General features: G+C 43.4%; 1 protein-coding gene across 2 annotated transcripts in view; it reads right to left on the bottom strand.

The window, feature by feature from the left end:
* The window catches only part of PREX1 (phosphatidylinositol-3,4,5-trisphosphate dependent Rac exchange factor 1), a 183,338-nt gene extending 170,172 nt beyond the window's left edge, over positions 1-13,166 (bottom strand). For both annotated transcript variants that reach the window (XM_084537672.1, XM_084537671.1), the window contains exon 1: positions 12,755-13,166. In XM_084537672.1, the coding sequence (XP_084393798.1) occupies positions 12,755-12,925 (171 nt within the window). In that variant the 5' untranslated portion in view covers positions 12,926-13,166. The remainder of the gene's footprint in view (positions 1-12,754) is intronic.
* Positions 13,167-18,797: the final 5,631 nt, after the last annotated feature.

An 18,797-nucleotide genomic window follows, 5' to 3' on the forward strand; every position in this document is an offset into this window, starting at 1 on the left:
GTACCCTCTCCTCACAAACATCTGTTTCCCATCTGAGCTGATTTCTGAGCGTAGTGCTGGTAACATGACAGAGACAGGAGCACCAGCATCCAGAGAGCTATAAGGTTAAAAAAAACAATAATATCCAAGTGTCCAGCAAGGACTGTCTGAAACCTTGGATTTTCCACAGTAAGAAGGGCAGGAAATAAAACAGAAACGAGCAAGCAGTACCTCACGTGAAGGACCAACATGCTTTCAGTGTACTGTATCTCAGCACACAGCTGTAAGCAGTGACAGTCAGAGTTAGGTAACTGCTGCTTCCCTTTCACACTGTCCTGAAGTAGCCCCCACCCGCTCAGACTGCATTTCCTCTCCCTTCCCTCCTGCACAGACCAAGAAAACAGAAGATACTGGGGCAATGGCAGAGTCAGCAGTGACAGAAATCAGTTACGGAAGGCTGGCCAAATGAATTGCCACCACTTGTGGCCTGGCACCCACAACTTTCACCTAAGCACAGAGCGTCAGGAGGAAACCCATCCCCAGCCACCCCCGCACTGGGGCTGGGCATTACTACCTCTGCCACAGGCATCCCTGCTCTACCCCAGTCCTGTTTCAGGGAGATGTGCCTCAGGCGGGGATGGGATGCCCATCCTAGAAGGCTAACAGCAGCAGGACACCGGCCTGAGCCTGGGAATACTGCTGGAGAAGCACTGGAAAAGCCCCTGGCACCCTTGTGGCCCAGGCAGGGTGGCAGTGTTAGGACAGGGCAGGGACCATTCCCAGGAGGCAGGCTGGATGCAGCCACCCTGCTTTGAGACTAAAACAGTTCAGGGGGACAAGGCAAGACAAAATCATGGCACTTGGCTGCAGGGTCAGAGAATGAAGCCCGGCACTGTTTTGTTTACTAAGTCCGTAGCCTGAGTTCTTGCTTCACAATATGGGGCATTAATCACCGATCTGTCCTGACAGTATCAGATAAACTTCTGCCACAGCATCTCCCAACCCCCTGTGACCCACATATTAAATAATCCACAGCCCACTGATATTTATCTGCAGCAGGCTTGTCCATTGTTCCCACAACCACCTGGATTGTGCGTAAGAATCGGGCTTCAGAGTCTGAAGCATTTTACCAGCTCAGAAGTTTTACAGCCTTCTGTTCCTGCCCCTTCAAACAAAATGAAAGGGGGCTCTTTAGCCTCCTAGTGACAATGTTAGCAGCAAATGGCTCCTTGTGAATTCAAAGCAGTTGTCGGATTAGACAAAAAGTCCCATGAGACCAGAGATTTTGCTTTGTAGCTAAAACCCACCCACCTATCTGAGATAAGAATTTGCATTTTAGTGAGTTCTTATCAGAAATCTGTCCCCAGACCAGGGCCATCCGCCACTTACAAACCACACTTTGAATGTCGGGGAGCTCCTCTCATTGTCAGTTTCTTCAGCCTCCAAAATAACCCCGAATGCAACCTTTTATGGTTTTTTCCTCTTTCTTGACACACATTTCCCTCATGTATCCTATGACGGGTTGTTCCAAGTTACTCAAACCATGCTAGGATGATAGGTGCAGGAGCAAGCAAAACTTGCAAGGCAAAAGTGTTATCACTAAGTGATTTACTACGGATAAGCAAATGTATAAGGAAATGTGGATAGTGTCATTATGCCTTTTTTTTCCCCAATCTAAACTCATTAAACATGTACAAAAGTACTTAACATCTGACAGCCATCCAGCACTTCCAGCGTAAAATGAGTCTCAAGTTCAAAGCTGTTTCTTAATAAATCGTTTAATAAATCATTTGGATCACAAAGTCAAGCATCGCTCTTTGGTGACAGTCTCAGCAGTCAGGGTCACCACTGTAAAGGACTGTGCCAGCCTCTCTCTAAGTGGCCCAGTCAGGGGAGGGATGAGCAGCATAACCCCCCAGCAATCAGTATTTTCCCCTCTGCCTTTTCTGACACATGAGATGTCAGCAGAAAGAACAGCACTGGTGGTGACACTGTTTCACATCTAAACCAGCAATCTGGTTTGTACCAGTCAAACTCCCAGCCCAATCGCATCAAGCTTCACATCCAAAACATATCACCAAGTACTTCCCAACATGTGCTCCAAGGAGCCCTGGAAATATTAGCCCTAACTCTTAAATACCAGCAACTGAATAACTAACGAATCCACAGGCAACATGCCATCAGCACCCTGCATGTTGGATTGTTTGCTCCTTTTATTTAACTGAAAGTGTATTTCTGTGCCAACTGAATGATGACTAGTCCATGAATACTTTTAATGACTAAAAGACAGTGCTCATAAAAAAAATAATTAAAAAAAAAAAAATCAAAACAGCCTCATTTTACATAGATTTTACATAGGCTAAGTAATTTGGGAATTAACAAATTAACCTGTTGGCACACAAGAACTGACCACAAGCAAAGCCAGAAGTAAAAACTGAAGGTTGCATTGAAAGCGTTCAAAAATTTATTCCATGAATCATGAGATGTCAGCTGGGTTGCAGCCAGGTGTTATCTGTGTGGCTGATACTCCTCCATAAAATTAGTGGTAGCAATGAGATTGATTCAGCATTCTTACATGAACATACAAGCTCCTTTATCTCAGTTCCACGGTCCCATAATGCAAGTAAACAAACCAATTTTTTTAAATAATCAAGGTGTAAAAATCTATTGCCTTCTCTGCAGCTCAGCAAAACATGACATGGAATTGCCTGTTCTCTGAACTGCTGGAAGTTCCCTACAGTTAGTGACAAGTCCTTGTGCTAGCAGCACTGGATGAGAAAGCAGGTGGGTTTTCATACATGGGCATCATGATGCTTGGAATAGTCAGTGTGTCCTCCTACCCTCAGGTTTCCAAGGGCCTGTCACAGCTCCCATTCAGTTTGGGGCAATTACTATCTTGTGGCCTGACATATGGCTCTCAGCTGTGTAAGCAGCGAGTTATTCTTCCAAGGAGCAGGGCTCATTAGGAAGAGTGAAGGAACTGTTTTCTCTCCACAGAACTGTTTTCTCCCACTCCGGTCTTGAGATCTGCAGTTCAAAGGGAGCTGAGGTTGCTTCACATGAGTGGCTCCTACACAAGGGGGAAGAAGGGAGTCAGGCACTTTAGCCACAGCAACCACCCTGAGGTTCTCCCACAGTACAGGTCTACTGCAGCTCTGAGTGCCCATTGCAGCTTGCCTCAATCAGCCGGGCAGAAGGCAGAGTTAAAGCTTTGACCAGTCTTGCCTAGGCTGGGCAATCAACCAGCAGTCTTCACCTGCAGCAACATTCAAGGCCAAGGTTTTGCTCAGGTCTTCAGCATCCTGTTGGTGCATCCCCAGCCCCAGCCTCAGTTTGTGACTCAGAGCGGAAAGAGAAGTAAAAGGTGCCATTCAGTCTCTGCATGAGATAGCTCTGTAGGAATTGCATTACTCCACAATGAAGTCTCTGTAACTGACTAAAAAATGACATTGTTGCATATTTCAAATCTTTTTATTGCCTCTGGCTGTTAACGGCTGAGAATGCTACAGTCATTCCTTCTGCTAAACAGGAACTCTTCCAAATAGATAAGAGAGTGACACTTCCATTCCATCCTTCAAAAAGGTAGGAGCAGTTGCTTCGATGCAAGTAGAAAACAGAACATAAAACACTGAGACAGAAATTAAGATACAGAAAGGAGGCGTGGAAAATGGATTGAAGTCACCCCAGAAGAAGAAATAGCAGCCTTCCTGTGCCACAAGTACAACCCCTACTGTTTAGGTCCTTAATGCAAACAGCCTTTGTGCACTCTAAAACAGAACTGCTTTACTGATTGCATTAATCAAGAAATCATCTGTCAATGCAGGGCATTAATGGAAATACTGCTGTGTAAATATGGATTAAGCATCCCACCACACTACAAGGAGGACGGGAACATGCAGCAGCATTAACTGCAAATGAACTATGCATTCTTGCATGTCATCTAAAGCACAAAACAAAAGGGCCTGGCTGAACGATGGCTGCAAAGGAACCTTGCGCAGAGACAGCCATTCAGAACCATTTCAAAGGTTTGATCCACAAAACAGACGTCTGCAATTGTTACAACTGCTATTTGCAAATGAAAAATCTTCACAAAATACAGGAGGCCATAAGATATCTTTCCATTTCCTTATTTCAAGAGTGTCAAACAAGAAGATCCAAAAGCCTTTGCCACTGGTAAGGCCTGGTCCAACAAGATCTGAGGGGCCAAATTAGGTTTCTGCAAAGCTGTGTCACTACATCCTAATTTAGTGCAAGAAAACTAACAATAGCCTTCACTGATAACGGAAGGCCTAGCAGATAAGCAGATACACGTGTATGTGGGTGAGCAGTACTCTTTCTGTTGGCCACCACTACAGACTGCCACTGCACAGTGACTCTGAGCATCACCAACGTGAAATAACCTTACAATTTACACCTTAAAAACCCACTGCTACTCTTCAAGACCTTTACCAAGAAGGCGTATGTTGCAGATTGAGAATCCAGCTGAGACTAGAAGAAAAAAAAAAAAAAGAAAGAAAATGGATTTTACTGCTGGAAACAAAGGGGAAATTCTCACATAGTCCCTTGTATTTTCTTGCAAGTGCCTAAAGAAAACAATAGACAGGTAACAGAAATAGGTAGTTTGTTGAAAACCTCGTCTGTCAGGGACTCATCTGCATACCTGCAGGCAGACAGGGCACTTGGGAGAAGGTTTTTCAAGCCTCAGATACCCCTGTGGAGCAGGATGCCTCTAGGGCCGCCAGGTCTGACCAGAGCAGCTTACTTGAAGACACTCTTGAAGTCGCTCTCTGCCCCTTGAGCAAGGCTCAGTGCTGTCCTTCCAGGACACTTCCCAGAATTGTAAATATTACACTGCTCCCATAAAGCCTGTATGCAAACAGTCGCTGTCACTGGTATGATCAATGAGTTGTCCTCAAAGACAGGTACAATCTCAGGCAAACTGTTTATGGCTGCTGTGCTACAATACTCCTCCTGTGTAATGTGTAAGAACTCTGCACTGCTAAAGACTTTTAAGTGCCTTGTGCCCACAGTTTAAACACTAGAGTTCAAGAAACAGAGTAAGTGGAGAATCCAAATAATAGCACAGAAATTATCAGAGGTAAAATTAAATAGCTTGTAAGAAAAGAGTTGCATGATTTGACAATTTAGTCTACAGTGAAACAAAATGTGCTAACAGCCACAATATACACGCACTTGAGAAATTGATACAAGAGAAAAAGATCACCTCTGTGCTCACTGCAAAAAAAAAAAAAAAGAGATTAGACATTACAGCAGGCATTAGGAAAATATTTCCAACAGTAAGGACACCTAAACACCAGGATAAACATCAGAAACGACCCTCCTTTCAGATCCGAATATGATCTGTCAAGATCCTCTGCAGCCCTCCTGATGATTTTTTGATACGCTGTCAATTGAGGAGCCACGTTTCCCAACACCACCAGGCAGCATGCCTTCCCATGGCACAAATGCTGAACGACCTGGGAACTGGAAAAATAACAGAACTGTCAAACTTTTTCTCCCTATATTTAGGTACAAACAAGCTCCTTTACTATGGATCAGTCTGCCTCCTGCTAAAGTCAGCCAAAAAACTATAAAGTTGGCCATGCATTCAGCTACGTATGGAGAACTTTACCCCTATCAGTCCTGCTATCTCCAATGTTTGTTTCATTTTCAATCCACAGGCCTATTCCTACCAAAGCCCAGGGTCTTTGTCCCTCCCGTGCACTTACTCAGCCCCAGACTGCTATTGCAAAAGAGTTTTGTTGCAGAGGCATCAGCACCGCGCTGGGAAAGCACGGGGCAGCCAGGCTCTCCCTGCCCCCCCCCCCCCCCCCCCCCCCCCCCCCGAGAGCACAACACATGTTCAGACAACTGGCATCCCCGTCATGAGAGGGAGGGACAAATGGCAAAAGGGCTGATTGATGGTATCACTGCAATCAAGGAGGAAGAGTCAGAGCAAACACTGCATTCTGAAGAATGGAACGAGACCAAGGTAGAGAGAGAACAGTTAACAAAGGGTCAGCTGCACGCCAAGCCAGAGCGACCTACAGAAAGCAAAGAAAAAGAAGGTTTATTTCTCACCTGTGTGGCAGCAAAGTGGTGAAACCACATGGGGGATTTACAGGTATTTTCTCCTTGTGGCTCTTCTGTGAGAGACCAAAAATAACTTAATTCATATGAAAAATCTGCTGTGCTCCTATACGCCTTTGGTCTGTAAAGCCTCACCGCAAAAGGCATGGGTTGGTCATGCAACTTTCCAAGTGAAGGAAATTGAGCTCAGACGTGTCTCCAAGTAGAAGAGAACCCTTGAATTCTGTATCCTCAGTTCCTGCTCTTAGACCCACAGCTGGCTCTCCAGATCACAGGTGGTCCACGTGGACCTAGCAAGACGTCCACCTGAGGTCCACAGAAATGCCAACACGGTGTCTCAGTGAAAAGTCTGACAGAAAGTGCACGTGCAGGTATGCAAGAAAATCTGGGACTGTTTTTAGTTCTCTGCTCCAAGTGGCCTTAGACTGTACTCCCCATTGCATTCCCTCCAAGTGGAGGAAGAAGAGGTTATCACCTGCTGGCATTTCAGAAACAAGTGAAAACTATGAAGATCTCTCTGTCTTTATGTCATATCCTACTGATAAGTAGAAGTACGAATTAACATTAACATCATTTAGTATACCCTGACCTGTGAAATATGACAGCTATAGCATGCAAGAGAAACTTACAAAATGCATAGAAAAAAAATTTTTTGCTACAGTAAACTGACAATGCCATTGATATCCCTGATGTTTCGCTGTTGTACACCAGCTGAGTCTCTCCTCCTTCTAAGCCTAAAGATGAAGGAATGTTTTCAGAGCTTTCTTTACTTTCTTTTGCTTTTCTGTTTTCCATTTTGTTTCACTTTCTACCTCCAGACCATTTTCTTCACATTCTCTTAGTATCTAGTGCAAAAGAACTTTCTCACCTGCTTGCATTTCAGCCTTTAGTAGCTCTTTTTGCAAAGCACAATCTGAAAACAAAACTCCTACCAACAGAACTGCCATCCCAATACAAGAGTCATAATGCAAACTCCTAAAAACTAACGAGCATTTATGCTTTGCTGATGTTCTTCACACTCTACAACCACAAGGGCTACAAAACTTGCCCTTTAAAATGAAAGCCACAATCTTCCTCAATTTACAAGTATCAGGAACCAAGCTTTTCAGAAAAACATCCCATGCTGTTAAGACTCGACAGCAGAAAGTCTTGATCATAGGCAATCATAACAATTGGATGTAGGTGAGCACATCTCAGTAACTGAAAGTACCAAACAGCAAAGCTAATATAGATCTCTTCCAAACAAATTTCCATCTCCTTCCTCTCCCCAGCTGCTGTTTTAGCAGCCTCATAGCAGAGGAACGGCATCACCCAAACCATATGGTTCACCTTCCAGAATTAGAGTTTATCCGGGTCTACTGAGGGTGAAACTCGCAGAGAACAGAGCAAGACAGGAAACCACACCTCACAGATGAGACAAATGGTCTGTTTGCTGCTCTGAGTACCGGAGCCCTAATCTTGGATGCAAACACGATTGTGAAATATGAAGAAAAAAATAAGAGGCCTGTGATGCTTATCGTATTTCGAGATGGGTGGAGTGCAAAATCCAGAGATACTAGATCAATTACAACCACAAAGCAAACAAGAAAAGGGAGCATAACAAATATTTTGAGACGGTAGGATGTGGGTTAATTTATCTGATGGCACGTGTCCTAACGTAATATTTATATAACAGCTAAGATGGAAGACTTCTGATCTTCATATAAAAATATAGGATGCCATAATATTCAAACCTAAAAATAGTCCTGGTACAATTAGTTATCCAACCTGATACCTGTCTGATAAGGACAACTCAACTTTCATGCTGTTCTCATGCCTGCACTGAGCATGCAGCAACTGCTTAAGCTAAAACTACATCCTGGCATCCTGATATTAAAATTTACACGTTGGTGGTTTGTCTTTGGAGAGATGAAAGAGCCGTAACTGTATATGATGCAGAGCACAATTTGGCTGTATATACTTGCAATTAACTGACCAAGTTGTGGGAGCTGCACGTGCAGCTTACAGCCAAGTGTTCAGTGAAATTAAAGGACTGCAGAAAAAAATAAGTGCGCATACACCAAAATACCTATCACTGCAATCTAGTATATTGGATAATTACCGTTACTACACTTTCACATGCAATTAATATGATTACATCTCCAAACTGCTCAGCCAAACCTCTAAATGCTGACATCTGATTGTTGCACACCACTTTAGAACAATGGTCAGTGAATGTGCATGAAATTACTCAGGGCTCCTGCGCCTCCTCACTTGAAAAATGGTCTTTAATCACCACAACACCAATATCACAGATATGACCGTAATTCTGTGGAACGACTACATAGCATTCAAACAAACCACAACCTTTCTTTTCTCAAGGAATTTTGCAGGGACTTTTTTCTACAGCACAGGCAAGAACAGATACCTAGAGAACAACAAGTAAGCTTAGAGGCTGCAGAGTGCCAACATTATGCCTCAGTACCCAAAGGCTCTACTGTCAGCCACAAATTCATGTCAACCTTGGTATGCTAGCAAAATTATATGTCACCAGACAGATGCTTTAACATTTATCGGACTGGTCATCAAAGTAAATCATCGCCTGTTTTAGTTCTGTCACATAAAACTGAAATATTTACAAGATCACGTATAACACGTAAACATTTCTGCATAAATTGCACTGTTAAAAGAGGTTTCAGGGAGGCAAAGGATTAATTGAATGTTGAAGTCTGGAGACTGAAAATGCTTATGGCTTATGATCTCAGCAGAGACTTACAACAGAACTATTTGCCCTGTTCTCTTTGAAGTTTATCTTACTCCATCAGTAACTTTTAGTCAAGTTCCATTAGCTTCAGACAATTTTCCACTTTGTTTCTCATTTGATCAGTAGTTCTTTAATGACATTGGCAGCAGTATTTTTTCATCCATTCCCTGTAGTTCTCCCTGCTGCTTTAAAAATTGGTCCGTATAATGGGCCTTTATAAAGAAAGTTAGCACACATCCACATAACTACATTATCTATTAATATTCATGATTTCCACAGTACTTCTTCAAGCAGGATTCTGTATTTTGCAACATCACACCTGCCTAGTAAAATGGCAGATAAGACAGGGCACAATACAGCCTGTGCATATTTATAATTGAGTAACTCCAAATTATTAGCTGAGTGCTGGTAGAAAACAGTTTGCTCTTTCTCAGTATGGTGCCTCTTCATTTTGAGGCTCAATCTAGGAAAAATAAGTCTATCAAAATCCTATGATATGCATGAGTATCTTATCTGTACCCTACTAACATTTAATATGGAATCTAGGCACTCTAATGAAATAGCTGTAACTCTTGGAACTGATCACCTTGTCTTGCAAGATCTGGAGCAAACCACAGTAAAAAGCTATGAGGTTTCGTTCTGTCCACAGTTCTGGTACTTAATACTGCAACGGGACTTTGGGACTCACAGGTATAACAGGAACTGACCAGGAAAAAACTGACCAGAACTGCCTTCCTGTGCCCCCAAACCAAACCTACTGGATCGAATAAAACAGTTAAGCTGTAGTGATGTGGGACAGCTATGTTAACATTGCAGATACAACTCCTTTTGTGAGAATCACTAGAGGTACGAAATAACAGGTTCTAGACACTACATTATTTAAATAGGCAAATACCTGGAGCATTTTTATTAATGTTTTTACTTCTGAGCACAAAACCAATAGCAAGATGTTTTTCCTGGTAACTTACAGTTTTTCTTGTGAGAAAAGAGAACTCGATGTGCTGTAACTTTCATGATACCCTCTTTACGAATCCATAGAAGCAAAAATAAAGACAATCTTCTACACAAGGCAAACAAAATAAAGATTGAGTCCCTTTGTTTCCGGGGAAACTACTTTCCCTATAGCTTGGAGGAGGGTTGGGGGGAGGGGAAGATTTCTAAGAATACGAAAAAGATAAAAGGAAACCTTTCCTTTAACATGGTCACATGCTAGCCTTCTAAAAAGGACAAAAATACTCTTAGTTGTTTTGCAAATTCATAGCATCAAATACTTAAGAGATTCTTTTACATTACTAGGGAACACATGGAAGCTTCTGTTAGCAAGCAACCTCAGGGCTGTGAATAAACCCATAGAATTTAGTTGTTTGCTTTTTAAAACATTGTTTATTGAGAATACTTAATGAGAACTGCAGCTTCAACAGAAAATATTTAACAAGGAGCACAAACTCCCTCAGGTAACCTTTTTCTAAAGCACAACTGTCCCATCTAACTTATGGAAAACTTATTCTGATGACTGAAAGATGCGAGATTTAGCCTTCCTTTATTTATCAAAGTGATTAAAGTTACTGAAGCAAAGGAATCTGCACCCCTCCTGTCTCAGCGCATGTTCAACAGGAACTAGTTTCCATAGGATTTGGGAACTGCAGCCTTTTCTCCACTGCTGCCAAGAAATTCCTTCTATAGCTTATGGAAAAATAATTAATTTCAGTACAATTCACACTGAAGAAAAAAAAAAAAAAATATATCACACAGCCACGTTTGAGTGTTAACTGGGTACCATACCCCAGAAAGTAGAAGAGTTTATGTTTATTTTGCACTGGGTAAGAGCTGCTCACATGGAACATGAGACAGTAATAAAGAGACCCATGGGGCAAAAGCAACAGTTCCTACACAGTCACATCTGAACACTCAGAAAAAAGCTAATGGGAGTAAAGTGGACTTAATTTGTGAAGCCCACATAGATTTGAGAATACTGAATCCCAGAGTTACTTGTTAGAAGGTACTAAGTTAGGGCCTTCCACCAAATTCATGCAGAAAATATTTCTCACTCCAAATTTTGTTTTTAAAAATATCTTCCCACTACTGCTCCATTCACCCTCACGCACTGCAGTAGGCCCTCATTCTCCTTTCCTTGGTGCTAAAACCATTCAGCTGCCTGAATGCAGTTGTATAGAGACTCAGCCCATAAGAACTAGGTCAATGATTTAAGGAACTTGTTGTTATTTAGGACAGCAGAGGAACATTCAATACGTGCTTCAAGTTAAGTCTATGTGTGAATGCTGCTCTAAACCAAGGCCTAGAGATAGGAAAGATCCCATCCCTCAGTGCTTTATTCAAACATAATTACCGAAACAGAAACTCCACAGGGGAGTAAAGCCACGCTATCAGAACCAGCCCCCAAGATAATTCTACCACCAATCTCCGGCGGGTAGCTACTAACAAAGTGGCTGTGAAGGGCTCTGGCTGCAGCAAGCCATCCTGAGAAGGCAGCCAAGTGTACTCCATCGGTATCTTCTACTGCCATTACCTAAGGCACATTACTCACCACTGCTCCCACGAAAACTGCCAAGTTAACAAATATAAATAAATAAAACACTGTTATGTTCTGTTTCAATATATGAGAATCCCATTAGTTAATATTGCAAATGTATTTAGCTGCAGGAACTGAAGCTAAAAAACACACGCAGCCTGAATCTGCATTCCAGCCTGCAGCTCACAAAATCACAAATTCAGTACTTAGGACAGAGGAATTTTCTGAGTTTTATTATGATTATTATTTTGTTTTGTCTATAGGGTGGGGCATTTTGCAACTTGCAGCTATTTTAGGAATCTCCTTACAGTGAGACAGAATCCTCGTTTTAAATGAAGATAACTGACACTTTAATTGGAAGCTTTCTGAAATTACAGACTTTGTCTTCAACTATTTGAGAGAGAAAAGGAGGATTTAAGTAGAGACTAGTTCTTAAAGCAACCGCTTCCTTTTCATTTATCTTTTCGCTAGACAGTTTGCCACTTGGGTGACTCTGAACAATGCTGAAGACAAACCGAATATAAACAATAAACAAAAAAAAAATTCCTGGAAAGATGAGTCAGAAAGGGTCCAGGGTCTAAGCCATTTAAATGAAATCAGGGTTTAGTACTTATCTAGCAAAACACCAGAAAGAATTTCTGCCCTGACCAATCTTTTGGAAATCTCTGCAGAGACTTCCCTTGCTTTGATTCCTGATCTCTGTGTGATCATATAGTTTCTTCTTCTTCTTTTTTATGGCATATCTGTTATCTAGTAACTTTTACTGCGGGCTCTTCGAGTTATTTGCAGGACTGTGGTGGTATGCTGATGAATTCCACATCTAGAGCCTACGTAGGGAAAAGGAAACATCCAGATGGAGTTTTACTTCTGAACCACTCCGTTCGGAGGGCGGGTATAATTGTCTCCACATGCACAGACGCACCCGGCCCAATCCCTTATTTGTGTTTACACCCGTAAAGCAAAATATATTTATATATATAGCATTTATTTACAAATAACAGCCAACGGGCAAGTATAGAGCTCGCGGCTGGGCGGAACAGCAACTTCCGAACAACAACAAAAGGGGGGAGGCACTCAGCGAGGCGCACTCGCTCCTGGAGCGGTCCCTGTCACCTCGCGGGGCACCCGCGTGCTTCCCCGGGGCTGCAGGGGCGACACAGCCGGTCCTCCGCCGCCCCGGCTATGTTTTTTTTTTTTTTCCTCGCCGGAGGCCCAAACGCCGCTGTTGGCGGCCCCCACACACAGCGGGGGCATCCCCCGCCCTCTGCGGCTCGAAGAGCAGAAATTTCCCCGGCCGGAGCGGGCCTGCCCTCCTCTCGCTTCCCCCCGCCGCCGGGACGCGGCACGCAGCCCCCGGCCCGCCCCGGGAGGAGCCGAGCCCCTGAGGGGGGCTTTGTCCCCCCGCTGCTCACCGACTGCAGGAACCGGAGGGTCCCCACGTAGTCCCGCTCGGTGCTGAGGATCTCGTTGAGGACACAGAGACGGAGGCGCAGCTGGCGGTCGGTGTCTTTGGGGCAGCCGGCGGGCTCCGCCGCGCCGGGGTGAGGAGGAGGAGGAGGAGGAGGAGGAGAAGGCGGCTCCATGGTGGTGGTGGTGGTGGTGGCGGCGGGGCGAGGCGTTCCGTTTCCCCGCTGCTCGCCTCAGGAGCCCCCCATAGCCCCGCGGTGTCCGGAGAGCCCCGGGAACGGCACCCCCTTGGCCGCCCCCCTCGGCCCTGCCTCACCCGCGGGCGGAGGCGCTACAGGAGCCGGGCGCTGAGGGGAGCCCGGCTGCGGGACATGCCGGGGGAACGGCGGCGCGGCGGGCGCTCGGCGGCCGAGGCGGCGCTGAATGAGGAGAGGAAGGGAAGCCCCGGCGGCGGGGGGGGTGTGGGGGAGCGGGAGGCGGGCGAGGAAGGCGGGACGGGGCGGGAGGAGGCGGCGGAGCCCGGCCCCTGGAGGCCCGGCCCGGGCAGCGGCCGGCCGGGGGCGGCTGAGGGGAGAGCGGCGGGGGGCGAGGGCGGGAGGGACGGGGCGGCCCTCAGGGGTAGCGCGCACGGCGGGAACGCGGCCTCACTGCGCTCCATCAATCCGCTTCGCCCTCAGGTCGCTCACACCCGAACTCCCTCACACACAACGTGCCGCGTGCTCTCTCAGACCACTCACCCCTCAGACACGACTCACCCGTCAGTTCACTCACTCCTTACACAGATACCCGTCACAGCCGGACTCTCTCACAGACCAAATGCTCCGCACTCCTTCATTCCACTCACCCCTCACACACCACATGCCCTGTGCTCCCTACGTCCACTCACCCCTCGGTCCACTTACACTCGAGCTCCCTCACATGCCAAATGTCCCGTGCTCCCGCAGTCCACTCACCCCTCACACCCACACGCCCTCACACACCACACAACCTGCTCTCCCTCAGTCCGTTTGCCCCTCACACACGCACCCCTCACACCCAACACACGGCCCCCACAAACACCACATTCACACAACATAAGCAGACACTGAACTCAGGCACCCCACACCACAGTAACACAACACACCGCCACGTGCCCCATTTCCACGCGCAGCCACACACAGCAGACGCCCACACACAGACCTCACAGCCCATGGCCTGCTGCGAGCAGACGTACACCAGGACAGGCACACTCGCACACAAACTCACATATACTCACAGAAACAGGCACAAATGCACGCGCCTCTGAAAGTGGAGACGTACACACAGCTTCACTGGGTCAGAAAGTCACCACAGGCACTTGCATGCACAGAGAAATGCACCCAAATCTCCATACCTCCCTCTTCTGAGATGTACTGAGGGGCAGGCACACAAACACAGTGGTCTGGCACATACATGTAGAAATGGATACACAGAAAGTACACAGATATGTAGAAGTAAGAGGTCACACACTTCTACGCTAATGAAGAACATATGCAAGAAATGTCAGTGTTTCTCTGATGTGAATCAGAAATATTATGGTTTTAGTTGGCTATAACTGCTCATGCAAAGTGGGTGCGAAGCACGAGGGCAGAGGTGAACTGAGTAAATTTCACAGAACAGTAAACGGAGCCCTGTAAAATCACTGCTGGTCCCACTGATTTCCAGAAAGCTAACGTGATTCATACCAGTGGAGATTCACTCAAATATCTTCAGTGCACCATAGAAAAGCTGCCAGGCTTTCTTCATGGTACTAATAAATATTTATTTCCTTTGAATTAAGAAGAAAAATGTTTCAAAAGAAAATTAAAAAAATGTTAATAATGTGAACTTTTAAGTGGCACAACTGCAGGGACAGATCTCATCTATTACCTTAAACATGAACATAAGTAATGTAATAAAACATCATTTTCCTCAGGCTAACACAAAATACCTCTTTTGGTATTTCAACTTAACAGTGGCATTTTTCTGTCTTGGTGGGTCTCTTTTATCCTAAGCATTAAGTTTTCTATTTAGGAGAAAATGACAGCAGTCCAACACACAATTGTCATCTTTAATTCTGATTTGAGCTTCATGGATATCATATTACGTGACGTGAAAAAACAGCTCTTCAGTCAAGGTATAGTGGCAGCGGGCTGTATGTCTGCTTCATAAAGAAATATTGAAGATGTTTTTAGACCTAGATGTGGAAATTTTCTGAATCAAGTAATATTGATATGTTAGCTTGTCAGATCTCATTACGATGTAGCTTTGGGTCAAGGTACACAATTCACACCTTTGCAAACATGATTCTCATGATAAGTTGCAATATCACTCAATTTCTGAAGCCTTATCAATGAGAAATGTTGCCTTCACTCCAAGTCAGTCAGAAACACGGTTGCTCGGAATGGGAAGAAAAATGTGGGAAAGCGCATGCATCCATAATTGCAGGAAATCAGAGGGAAAAGCACTGGGGGAAAGGGAATAGCAGGAGATAATTCTGGGTTTTGCACAGATCTGAGCTGCATAGAGGGGCACTACAGGAAATGGAAGAGCACCACAGCACAGGCCTTAGACAAGGACAAAGAAGCAAGACTACAGAAGAGGTCAGATTAAACTCTAAATTTGCTGTTTTTCCTTCAAGTTAATTATTACCATTTGTTTTCTTCTGCAAGTTACTACATTTTCATTTATTTAGTTAGTGTGTCTCTAGTTGCTGTCTTTTTAAAACTCAAATGATATTTCTGTGTGGGACAAGTGACAAGACTCTCATTTAAAACATCCTGATGGTTTAAATAACAACATTCTCTGTTTGGAAAAATCAGCATCCCCAAAGCTACGCCCCCGCCCTGTGGCTGAATGAGAAAGCTGACAGTTTGAAAGTTTTGATTTGTTAACTCTAGATCCTGTTTTTGCCTCAGAAGTCCCATAATAGTTTCATTTCCTCAGCAAATGCTGAGACAGGAGACCATCACAGGGAATCAGTGGGACGCTCTCTGAGCAATGCTTGAACTACTGTGTAGCATGCATACCATTTTGTTTACGTTGTGTGTGAGATACGTACACAATTTCTAACTTTATTGTTAATATTAAAAGCATTATTATGTAAGGTATTTTAAAAGGATGATACTTCTGACTGGAAATATTAAAATATTAAGAAAGAAGCTTACATTAAAATTAAAGAGAGAATCCGCTCTTTTTTTGAAATGGTTTTCTTTTAGCTGTAGAAAATATTTTTGATACTGTAGAAAAATATTTTTGGTACTGTAAATAGTTTTGTTTTGTTAGTTACTGTTTATTTTATTTCTTTCCAAATTATCTCAAATATACACAGAGAGTTCTTACTTCAGACTGGATGATTTGTTAGTTGCTAGCATGGCTTTTAATTTTAAAGACAAAAATCTGTAATTTGCCAGCCAGCTCTTTTATTTTTAAAGGGATGTTGTATATTAACTGAACACAGCTTAAGCTGAATTTTTGCCTGCTAGCTTGTTGTTTTTTTTTTTTTTCTCCTTTTTTTTTTTAATTATTTTTAAAAAGGAAGTAGTTTACAACTACTGTTCAGTTTTGAAGAGAAATTTTGCTGCCAATATTTTTTCAAGTGAGCACTTCAAAAGCAAACAAAAAAATGCTGCTACTTTGTAAAACAATCAGGGAGTCAATTATCAGGAGAGTGACATATCAATTACCATGAAATTCACCATCTTTCATGACGATGTAATTAATTTACATGTGCTTGTAAGTTGTTTGGAGCTGTTATGTTTGTACATTTTCTACCACAGTAAGACCAAGGTGTTAAGGTCTCTACATGGTATCACAATACCAAAAAAATAATTATCAACTATGTGTTTGTCTCCGTACTGGTTGTGTTCCCTATTGTAGGAGAAAATATTATTCACTCTTGGCCTTGTGAAGGCCATGCTGAAGGTTCTGAGAAGGCTGCTGTAGAATAAGATTTAGAAATCCAGAGTGATTGTAGAATTTGTTAATTTGAACTGAGATTAGACTCTTTAGCAGGGAAGATCCAGTAATGTACCTACCTGCCTATTCCCAACTGTTTTGTTTGTTTGTTTGTTTGTTTCCTTCTTCTTCTTTAACCATTATTATTCCATTCTGAAAGGCATATCTCTCTATTAGTCTTCCCAAAAGTGTATTTGAAATTTGCTGGAGTTAATAGGTTTTTGCTAACGTTAGGAAATTTTGAATCCAATCCCCATTTCCGACTTAACAAAGAATAGCCACTCATGCTCAGTTTCAAAGTGGCTTGATGACAAAGGCAGCTGTTCAGTGCATTACACATTCTGCATTGTATATGCGTACACATTGTATATATGATCTATATGAATCGATCCTATTAATTTATTTATTTATTTATTGTGGTGCTGAGTAAACTCCAGTCTCACATGCTTTGATTTATGTAGACATTTATACTGCTTTTGAGTAGAATTTGGTATGCCACACTTTCACACTTCATTAAGCCTTTCTGTGGTGAACAGTATCTGGATGACAAAAAGTCTAGGGTACAATGTACATCTAAGGGACAATATATGTGAACATTACTTTCCTGTATGGATCTCCACTGGGTCTTTTTGTGTGTTTTCTTATTGTTGTGTTAAAGGAGGTGCTGGATTATAGGTTCCTGTATTCTGCTGTACAAGTTGGTTGTATGGACCTCTTGGTGAAAATGGGTCTCAAACAGTCCACGTATGGCAAGCTAACTTTAAGAGAAGCTTAAAGCTGGAAGTGAGCTTTGTGTGGAACTGTGTATGAGCTGGTATGGACTGAATAAAGGCAGGCATCACAGAGCTGGTAGCTCACATGAGTGCAGTTACACTGTTTCCAGATCTGTTACATAATGTCTGTCTACAGGGCACCCTAAATTTACCAGCCCATTTCAGCATTAACTCACCCACAGCCCATTTCACTGAGTGGTATAGAAATACCGAAGGTGTACACGTGAAATCCATAGGTCAGTAGAAGTTTGGTTCCCCCAAACAATTTCAGCACTCAGGCACTGTATATGACCTACCTGGCTTAAGGTAGTGTGAGGATTTGTGAGGATTTATGGTTTAGCGAAGGACTTGTTAGTGTTAGGTCAGAGGTTAGACTAGGTGATCTTGAAGGTCTCTTCCAACCTAGACGATTCTGTGATTCTGTGATTTCCTGAGCCTAGAGGTTGTGCCTGGACCATTGCTTTTAGTAGTCACTTGTGGACCTATTCCGCGATGAGTTCTGCTAAAGCCTTTCACACACATTTAAATTATTGGCTTTTCCAGGACTATTTAGTTGGCAATTTCCAGTATTCAATCGGCTCCGCGTTTCATGATGTGCTCTATAAAAATAATTTAAAAATCCCTTTTGCTTCAGACTTGGCAATTTGCCTGTGTACGCCTTAACTTTAGTATTGTGAGAAATAGAGCTTGATCACTGGTCCCTTCTCCCTCTACTCTCCATTTAAGATTTTGTAGACCTTTAGGATATTCGCCTTCAGTGGTTTCTACATCAAGTTAAAATACCCTGATCTGTTAGTCTCTTGTCATATGGAAGCCATTTCATATGGTTGATCACCTTTACTGCCCTCCTCTCTACTTTTAGTAGTCCTACTATACCCTTCTAGAGGTGGTAGTAATGGATTTCTGCAATGCATTAAAGTCGTGTGTGCACTAGGGATTTGTTTGGTGGTACCATGGTGTTCAGTGTATTGTTTCTATATAGGTTCTAAAATGCTGCTTGCTTTTATGGCTGCTACTGAGCAGAGAACAAGCCCTGGCTCCAGGTACTGTTTACTGAATGGCAGTAGCTAATTTAAAACCTGACATTGTACCTGTAGATATGCAGAGTAATTCTAGAAACTTCAGTCAAAATAATGTAGTGAATGGAGGTTTCCACCAGTGTAATTGAAATCAGATCCTGGCCTGTGTATAGTGGACATGAATCACCTTTCACCTACCCCTATATATTTCATCGCAGTTTACTGGTTTCACTAAAGCCACTGCTGATTTATTCTAGCTAAGAATTAATCCCTTTAATTTCTACAAATGATTTATCTTCAAG

Source organism: Aythya ferina, assembly GCF_964211825.1.
Source record: "Aythya ferina genome assembly, chromosome: 16".
In the NCBI taxonomy this organism is placed as follows: Eukaryota; Metazoa; Chordata; class Aves; order Anseriformes; family Anatidae; genus Aythya; species Aythya ferina.